This window comes from Echinococcus granulosus, assembly GCF_000524195.1.
Source record: "Echinococcus granulosus chromosome Unknown EG_S00039, whole genome shotgun sequence".
Taxonomy (NCBI): Eukaryota; Metazoa; Platyhelminthes; class Cestoda; order Cyclophyllidea; family Taeniidae; genus Echinococcus; species Echinococcus granulosus.
In genome coordinates, this window is record NW_020170419.1 from 212,166 (window position 1) to 221,664 (window position 9,499).

Consider the following 9,499-nt stretch of genomic DNA (forward strand, 5'->3'; position numbering starts at 1 on the left):
TTAGGGACTGGATAAGGTTTCATTTGTCTTTGGAGATAGCTTTCGATTGCAAACGCGCTGTTGCAAACCTGACAAAGCTGCCGCTGTGTCTTTTCTTCGCCAATTTTACGTTGTAGCGATGGTTGAAGTAAGATGGGTGAACTGTTTTTTGCCCACTTTTGAAATGACTTCATGTCTACCCAAAGGCAGTAAATATTTTAGGATTGGCGCTTGTTTTACCTGAGTAGTTTTAACCACCTTACGAATGGATCTACACTTTTTCTTACTTTTTGACTGAAGGGCGAAAATGATCCATTTCTCAAGGGACGCTCCTACCAATTGTATTGACCTTTACTAACCTTCACCATTAATGCTGTGAATTTATTGCTTTTAAGAAGAAATGAAAAGAAATTTCAACTGGCGTTTGTTTGGGTAGGCCAGATTGGATAAAAACATGGGATGTCGAGCTGGGTGTTGCCTTTGCTATTGCTTCCTTGCTGGCAGCGAGAGGTAGGAGGAGGGAACAGGGGTAATGTAAACTCTACCTTGAGGCCTCCAGGCCTCAGTAGAAATTCATAATGTTATCTTTGGAAATTGAATTACGATATTAAGTTAGCGACTTCTTGATTGTCTAGGAGGAAGAGTAGCTCTTTTTAGCTCCTAATTTTTCAAAGCAGGGCATAGGATTAAAGCCTCTCGATGACATTGCTCCCTCTACTTACATCCCTTTTTGCCAGGGTGGGATAATTGCAGCTCAACCGTTTCCGGGTGGGGGTGGGAATCCCGCTCAAAGGAGGGAAAAGCGATGACAATTTGCTTGTCATTCCATTTCTCCCTCAAGTGGAAGCCTATTTTTGTACACTTGAAGCATACTTGACCCATCTTTAGTAGGTGACTATTCGGTGGGGTGATGTGTGTTTTTCGCGATTTCAAAACCACAATACTGGAACATGTCCATTTTAAAGGTGTTTTGATAACGCTGTTGAGAAGCTGCAAACTTTCACGGTCAAGATAAGATGTTGAAGTTGAAGGTGCGGCATGAGTTACTGTTTCCTCACCGGACTCACTCCTATGAAATAGTGACCAACTCAATTTTTGCTTATTTTTTGGTGAAATAAATCACTGTGGTCTATAGTACTCCATCAATAAGGTGGAAAGCTTGCACTCTGTAGAATGGCCCAACTTAGGCAGTTCTGTTGCTATCGCCCTCCTTTGCCTCCCCATCGTCCACTTTGCACGTAGGCTAACCACTGGAGGAAGATGAGGCGATTAAAGAGGCGGTGTTCGCCTCCTGCCTTAAAACGCGCAAATCGTCTTGGGTGTACGTTTTGTGGTAGAAGGCCACTGTTTTGCTATGCGGGTTGAAAGCAAAAGGAGGGTGATTCAGGGCACAGTAAATGGTGTCGTATTGACCGACCGACACAGGACTTTGCTTTGGGCAACCGTAGGCGTTCTCAAAGTCACTACAATTTGCAGAAAGCTATTGTGTGGTTAGCACCTGATAGTCATCTGTCTCATTTTTGTCCCAAAATCTTAAAGTGATCTGAGTTTTTGAAAATGAGGCAATAATGCTCCAGAATTTCACCTTTCAATGAACAAAACCTGACAATCCAAGATGTGTATGACTGTTGCGCCTTCACTTCATCCCTCTTTCTCACAGAATTGGAGTTTTCTAGTCCAGTTACGGTATGCATTCATCCTCTCGGACTGGCAGATTGAATCACTTTGATGAGAAGGTATGTTTTTAAAGGTGCTTATTGCCACAGTTTGCCAACTAGCAAAGCATGGGGGCGTCGTGGTCTTCGATGAACTACTGGAATCTTCTCCTGTCTCTTTATGCTACTTCTCTGTGATCAGGCCTCCTCCTAGTGTTAGTCAATTCTATGTGAAACTCTCTTTGACCTGAAAGGCGGTAAACCTAATCTCGTGGTCTGCCTACTCTCTGCCAATGAAAATCAGTTACCGACTGAATCACGGCTAGCACTTCAAAACCGCTTTCAGGAAAAATTTTGTTTGAAAATTGCATTCTTTTTACATGGTAATACTTTTAAAGCTCCATACTACCTACATTGTTAAAAATCCGTTTCGGAAGTGGAATGGATAAAATGACTCCCAACCATAACCTGTTGCCTCATTAAAACCGGAGTTTTGGCTAATGGATTGCCACGAAACGTTTTGCATAACCTTGATTATGGTGTACCCATTGCCTTACCAACCGAGTCGTCCTCATGACGCGGATGCGTGGCGCCTGTTCTTCAATCGGGAGTGAGTGAGGGCTAAATGCTAAACCGATCAACGGAAACCCTGCCTTTATGTCACACAGTCCATCTCGAAATGGTGAGCAGCTCAAGCAATGAGTGAGTTTATGCTTATTTATGGCTTGAAGTAACGTTTTCCTTTTACTGTGTCATTAGCCTTGACGATTTGATCCACTTTCTTTTCCCACTTTGAAATCCACACTCGTTTCCTTTGTTAAGTGTTAGGTTAACTGGAATAGACTCTTGGTCTGCAGAACTACGGCAGGTTGAGAGAATTGCTTGGTTTTGCTGAGGAGAAACGTCCTTTTTGCCACAAAATGATTACTAGGATTGTACAAACTCCCGAGGAAAACGGAATCAGCATTTTCCCACCTCAAAATCTTTTTACCTTGTCGCTTGAGGATAATTGAGAAAGGCTGTTACATTTATAGCACTGTTTTGCGGGAGCGAAGCCCAAAATGGTTTAAAACTTTGTTTTTTTACAAAAAAAACATTGATTATGGGAAAATTGGAGTTTTTTTTAGCCAAGTTGCGTTAGGTTCCCTTTCCCTCGCAGTTGCGTAGACACCCGCTTCACAAGCACGGCGGAGGCGGAGTCACCGCTTAAATTCAGCTGTCCCCAAACCCAATCATCTGCCACCTCTCCGTCCTCATGATTCATTCATTAGCACTGGTGAAATTATTATCCGCGTCCTGATGGGCGCAGACTGGACAGTCCGTGCATATCTAGGTGTGCAGTGAAACAAAGTTTGGATCTTTAGATGCATCTCGTTCTCCGTCGGCATGGCGGTGGTTGAGCGGACTTCTGGGGCAATTTATATTCACCACGGCGATCTCGTTATGTCCAACTTTTCTTTGCAAGTCCCTCTGGAAGAGCGCCCTATCCGCATACCAATTTTGTTTTCCAGGCAAATCCACTCTGGCGCGGCCCTTATTGCCACCAAGCTGTTGCGAAGCAAACAAGTCGCTAGGTAAACAGAACTAGCTGCTTGGTGTACTTAGGTGGCACAAATCGCTACTCCTTCGTTTTATGCAAAAATAGGCACTCATACGTACACACACATACAATTTTCACAACTTTTAGAATTTCCTCTCTTTGAAATGAATCTCAAGCCATTTAAGTGGAGTGTCTATTTGTTTTACTATAGTTTCATTGCTTTTCGAACTTTTGCTATCTCCCCACCCTTCTCTTTTAAACGCCGCCTTCGCCTCCCCCACCCTTCCAACCTTCCACACCTACAACTTTGTGATTGGCCGGTTACTTTCAAGTCATGGCGAGTAGCGGAGTGAAGGCTGCTCTCTCCAACTAAGTTCCCAATTTTGTGAAGAATTAAATCACAATTACGTTAAACTACTGCATTTAAGAGTGTGTTTTTAGGAAAAGGCAATAAATGTCAAATTTTATTTTTTAAGACAACAAATTCGCTTACGTTCAAGTTATTCCAAACTTTCGACACTTTTTTCTTCTTGAAGACCCATTCATCGTTTGACTCTCATTTATGAAAAGTTTTTGTGGTGTGGTTAACAAATAACGCTCGCCTTTTATACTTACCCGATTTTGAAGTGGCTCTCCAATTTGTCTAAATTGGACTGCTACTTGATTGTCATTTGATCTCCCTCCTGCCTCATGATACATACTTGACAAAGACGTTGATTGGACGTTTCCTCTTTATATTTTCATCACTTGATGGCATTCACTTCTAGAAGAAGGGTGTGTATACGAACATCAGACCATTGAGGAGCAGGATGTGATGAAATGATTACTTTTTTTCTTTTCTCACCAGCCACTTTCTCGAGTAGTTTTGGCAGCTTCTCGATCAACCAGCGAGTTTCAGTGTCGCATTGCCACGCAAAATACTCCTTTCCCACTGGAGTCACCGCCAGAACTTCTGCTGCGGCCGCTACCACCAGTCCAGAGGTAGCGTTGCCCCGAGGTCGCAAGTCACTACGCCATCGTCTTAAGAAGTCCTCCGTCGTCTCTGTCGATGCTCTTCGCCGTCCCAGTTTTAACCGCACCGTCCGCCAGCGCACTCGTCGTATTCTCGCCGGATTTACTTCTGATCCAGCCAATACGTCAAACGTCGGCGCTACTGCTGCTCCCGCTGATTCCTCTACCCACTCCTCCTCCTCCGTTACCGCCACCACGGCAAGATCATGCAACACTACCACATCGACTCCGACATCGTTACCCACCTCACAGAAGGCTTCCGCAATTGGGACGCACATGGCCAGTTTGGCGGCAGTTTTGGAGGCGCTGCTGGTGGGTCTCTACAACACCTACGTGCGTCAACTTGTAGTGCCACGACGTGGGGCAAACCTCTTCTCCGCATTGCCACCGTTTGCCTCTGGATCGGTGTTCTGTGGACCGTTGGACATGACGAAAACAAAGGAGGATCAGGAAACGGAGATAGTGGAGAGCTTTCTTCATCTTTTCCCCAACAGGGATTCTACTGCAGTAAGTAGCACTTTTTAATTATTTCATGTCGAAGGTAATTTGAACGGTTCAACGGAACTTTAGTCATTTGGGTTCACTGTTTTGGTTTGTCTCATTGTCTAGAATTGATTCTGGAGGTAAATAAAAGTCTGCTTATTTCCAATTCTGCCATTAAAGTGGCCCCTACCGGAGAAGTTACAAGGCGTGGGGCTGATAAGGACTAGTAGACAGGTAGCAGGTGAAATAATCAGGAGCCACCTCCTGTGCGACCGAAAGATAGTCTTTAGTAGTAGACACGAGGCTCTGGGGCAAAGCCAGACCGTGGAAGCTACCAATTCAGCCATTTGGATCATTTAGAGGTTAAAACTATGGACACCAGCTACTATGCTCCCAGGCAAACGACTATTGTTATTGAAGAACGCCTTCAAAATTCCACGCAGGTCATGTTTGTGCTCCGTGTTTACATTACCTATACTATCCTTGTTGGTTTGGTCGGTAATTAGGTTCCCATTCCTCCTCGACGATGGCACGCAGCCTTCGGTGAAAATAATACCCTGAATGTGCTAATGGCATCTTTTCACTTCGCTTATAGTCCCTGCATCACCAAGGGCTTGTCAAGCGAATAAGGTGTATGTGAATGCCTCGGTTGCGTAGCTGTTCCAACAAGGGTCTCCAAAGTTTTCCACCTCCTTGTTAGACGGGCTTTTTATCTCAATTACCATCTCGTGGAGTTATTTTGGTTACTAGCATTTCTTTTCAATTTCTTTTGTCTGCCTGGTATTTTTCATAGTGTTGCGAAATCATTTTTGTCATGCATAATTAATTCCTGTTTTGCGTGTAGAGAACTGTCGGCGTTCCCTCCCATCTTCATGGGGAACTGAATATTTAACTGTGTCCTGAGTTTGTCGCTGTAGGCAAAGAGGAATCTAAAGAAGCAGTGATTGTGAGATTCAATCCCTATGAGTGACTTTTTATCTGCACCTCAGGCGTGTTGAATTGTCGTGCCTGGGTATGTCATGTGACGGCTTCCCTCTGACGAGATGATCAACCTTGGCGTTCTGCTAGTTGGCATCTCAAGGTAGAGGCAATCGGATTTAATGATACCACCTCCTAGCCTCACAGTATTTGTCAATTTACCAGTTATTGGCCTTTCAAACGCAGGTTATTTTGTTTCCCTGTGAAAGACTACCCTGTGTGAGCTCTCTGTTTGGTTGTTTACGTGGGCTCTGTATCTTGCGTGGCTCTGAGCCTGGCGTCTTCTTCATTCGCTTCACCTACATTACAAAGCCTAACTGCCCGTTTATCTTTCCGTACGCACCAATCGGTCGCCTCATTTAAAAATAAACTCAAAGGGTGGTGTGATGCATCCACAGGAGCCCCTCTGTTTGTAGCGTTGTGTAAGGCGCTTAGGTGGGTTGAGGCACACACAGCGTAGTTAGATACAGACAAAATAGACGCAATGTATGTAACAATATTCCCTGTAATAGCGAGCAATAAAATCTGTTTATGACAAAACCACCTTTGTGTAAATAAAAGTTACATTCACTTAACTCTAAGTGCTTTGCATCTTGTTTACGAATTCATCAGGCAGTTCATAAACAATGAAAATAATAATAGTCGAGCGACTAATGAGTTGCCTGCTTTGGAAGATAAAATGCAAAGTCGTTAGTTCACTCAAAATGTTACAAAACTTTTACTCCTCGTTTCAGGAGTAGACTCCAGTTCCTATTAAAAAGTAACTAATAATCTTCCTTTTCTCAATCTATGAAAAGCACGTAGTAGAGGAGTGCCAGTTGACAGCGTGCAATCGGTGGCGGGTGTTGTGCCTTCTCTGTCGTATCTCCATCGAGCGGATAAACGACCTCTCCGACAGGGGTCGCGAGGCACTCTGTCACCTCGCACTACTGTTGGGTCCGCGGGGTCTTCGCGAGCATCGCTTCCCACCGCCCGTTGCTACTGTCACCGCTGACGTTTCTCCCCCACGCCGCCGCCGCCGCTCTCGGTGGCAACGGTTTGCTCGCCACCATCATCAAGAGCGACACAGTAAAGGTGCGCCGCCTCCGTCGTTACCATTGGAGCCAAGGGCATCTACGCCGCTGCAGGGCTCGCAACGCCAAAGTAATCGCGTCATTGCCGCTGCTGCTCGGCTCGACCTCACACGTATTACAGCGCCGCTGCGCTCAGTGCCCGCGGTGCAGCGCGAGGGGACATCTACCAGTATGGACATGCAACCATCATTGAATATGGTCGGGTGGGTCTTCACCCTCTTTTAACTTCTTGCGACACGTGGATACGTCAATTCCTCATGTTTACATTAGTGATATAGGCAGTTTTATAAGTGCTTTTGGCTCCTTGACCTCTTCATGATGTTCTGCTATTGCTGATTACAATGGAGAACTGGAGGTTAGTGTATTTTTGAGTCCCCGTCTCCAACAGTGCCTGTGTTTATGGAACCTCTACACTGATGTCGTAGGGGTGCACTGATATCTTTGAACTGCAACACACAAATAAAACGGAAATGTCGTATCTTGTCATATCGTCACTTTGGGTTGGTGGTAGGCCGTTAGAGGTGCTGCGTTGTCTTGCAAAAAGGCTCCTTCCCTCTAAATACTGGATACTGGGTGCTGGCTTCGAGTTGTATCAACTTGTGCGAGGTAGACAGACCTCAGACCTAGTTAGTGTTTGACCCCCAGGAAGTGACCAGATCCTGGTGTACATTTCCGCCTGCAGTCCATCGGGCACAATGCGGGTCTGGTATTCTGGGCATGAAGTGGTGCGAGCCTCAGAGGTGCAGACAAGGTGGGGATTGGATGGTTTGGCAATAACCAGTGGTTTGTTTGTTCGCCTAATGCTGTGATGCAGAAGCCATTTCTCATTTCAGGCAAATGAGGCAACAATCTAAAGTGCACGCCAACTTTGCGTGGTGCATATAAAATGGAACTAAACAATAAATTTTTGTCATCTGTTGATGTTTGTTGTGCGTTTGTGGAACCCCTCGATTAGTTCCCACGAACACTCCGTTGGCGTAGATGGAATCTGCTTACTCCTCCATCACCTATGTTAAGGGTGACCGTAAGTCCCCGAACTGTTTATTTTGACACTGATGAGAAAATAAACTATTCTTTCGGAATTGATGACTCGTTGGAATCCCATTTTTGGGCTATTTTGTTGGTAGCATCTTTTTTTATTACTCTACAACAAATTTACGATGAATCTTCTATAGTATTGAAATCCATTTGACCTGGGTTCATAAACCGATCGGTGGCGTGTTATGAGGGTACAAAGTAACAAGAAGATGACCGAGAGCGCAAAAAAGGGCTTAGTCCTGTTAAAATGAAAAGTGCCACTGATTTTACAGTGCACATAAACAGTCCCGTGTGCCTTACAATTCGGAGGAAGTCATAACAGTGAGCTCTTTCCACCAAAAATACTGCATCTTGTACTGCATTGTCATTATTCTTAAGCAAATGACAAATCGGTGTCCTTTAAATCGGTGTGCCATTTCGGTGAATGATCAGACTAAAAGTCGCACCGTTCCTCGTTCCGTCCTGTGGTCCATTCCTCATCTCTTTGTTGTTTCGGTAGAGAAACATGTATGTGTATGCATCGCGTGCCCGTAAGCATCGCCTCCTTACCTCGTATCAATGACATTGGTTTGCAAATCATGAATTCACGATGTTGTAGTGTCAAAACCGATGATTTTGACCCTGAGATTGTCTGGTTAATGTGACATGCGTAGCTGACAGCTTCGTCAAGACCTCCCCAAAAATAAGCTGACGGCTATGCGTTCTAATCAATGAACTGTCACCGCTGTTTCCTTGAGTGGTCCAAACTAAAATCTACACCTTTCACAGTCGTTCGTTTGCGTAATAATTGTTTTCACTTTCCAAAATTATTCGTTGGATTTCAGGACATATTACCAATTTCTATTGGCATTTTCTTTGTTTATTCCGTCTTTCAGACCATGTGATTACAAGGATGCTGCTTTGATAGACACGAAGGGCAAAGCTGAGGAGAACGACAGCGAGAATGACTTCGAGTTGAGCATCTTGGGAACTCCCACCAGTTCGGTCACCAACACTGACAGCAGTGGTGGAACGAGCGTGGAGACGGGTAGTAACGCATCCCTCTGTTCCGACGATGATGTGAACGTCGATGTTTTCGACGGCAGTTTTGACATCCTCAATGAGGAGGGAAAGGAGGACGATGAGGACGAGAAGTATGAGGATGAGGGCGACAAAAGCCGAGAGCATCATCACCCAGCGCCGATCAACGATGTGCTTGAAAGCAAATGCAATCTCAATGCCTCCAACGTGGACAATGAGGTGGCAGGGGTAAGTCACGAGATGTGTATTTTCAGTTTGCCTTGGATTAGGTTGTTTTCAATTTTGCATAAACTACAAGGAGCGCTTTCTTCATTTTATTTACAGATGGTCGAATTCTTAACGCGTCGTGAAAAATGTTTTTTTTTCTTGCCACGTTTGACTGGAGAAGGCTCTTAACATGGGAAGCGGGGGTACAGTCAGCCGATAGTACAAAGTGATTGCAGGAGATTAAGGGATGCTTTAATTTTCGTTTCAAAGGAGGGGTGGAAGTGATTCCTCATTGTGCAGCCTAATCTCATCCTTTATGAGACGAGGCGGCTCTGAGCTTATAGCAATCAGGAATTTGAAAGGAGATGTTAACCAGAATTTTTTGCGTCAAGAAGGTGGATTTTTGAAGGAAGGATAACCGTTTTGGGGCTTTTTTATCCTATAACTTTTTTAGCATTTACTTAATAGAGAACAAAAACTGCGGGAATGATATATGATTCTTAGCTAGTCCCTGA

The 9,499-nt window shown here is 44.6% G+C and overlaps 2 protein-coding genes across 2 annotated transcripts in view; one reads left to right on the plus strand and one right to left on the minus strand. All coding sequences in view use genetic code 11, as the record gives it.

Moving 5' to 3' along the window:
* Positions 1 to 3,931, minus strand: part of EGR_05366 (hypothetical protein) — a gene marked incomplete at both ends in the record, with an annotated part of 7,621 nt that extends 3,690 nt beyond the window's left edge. Inside the window, 5 exons of the mRNA XM_024494615.1 lie at positions 110 to 273; positions 853 to 1,077; positions 1,919 to 2,006; positions 2,626 to 2,706; positions 3,876 to 3,931. Of these exons, the coding sequence (XP_024350942.1) occupies positions 110 to 273; positions 853 to 1,077; positions 1,919 to 2,006; positions 2,626 to 2,706; positions 3,876 to 3,931 (614 nt within the window). The remainder of the gene's footprint in view (positions 1 to 109; positions 274 to 852; positions 1,078 to 1,918; positions 2,007 to 2,625; positions 2,707 to 3,875) is intronic.
* A 62-nt stretch (positions 3,932 to 3,993) lies between these two features.
* The window catches only part of EGR_05367 (hypothetical protein), a gene marked incomplete at both ends in the record, with an annotated part of 10,466 nt that continues 4,960 nt past the window's right edge, over positions 3,994 to 9,499 (plus strand). Inside the window, 3 exons of the mRNA XM_024494616.1 lie at positions 3,994 to 4,692; positions 6,456 to 6,922; positions 8,633 to 9,005. Of these exons, the coding sequence (XP_024350943.1) occupies positions 3,994 to 4,692; positions 6,456 to 6,922; positions 8,633 to 9,005 (1,539 nt within the window). The remainder of the gene's footprint in view (positions 4,693 to 6,455; positions 6,923 to 8,632; positions 9,006 to 9,499) is intronic.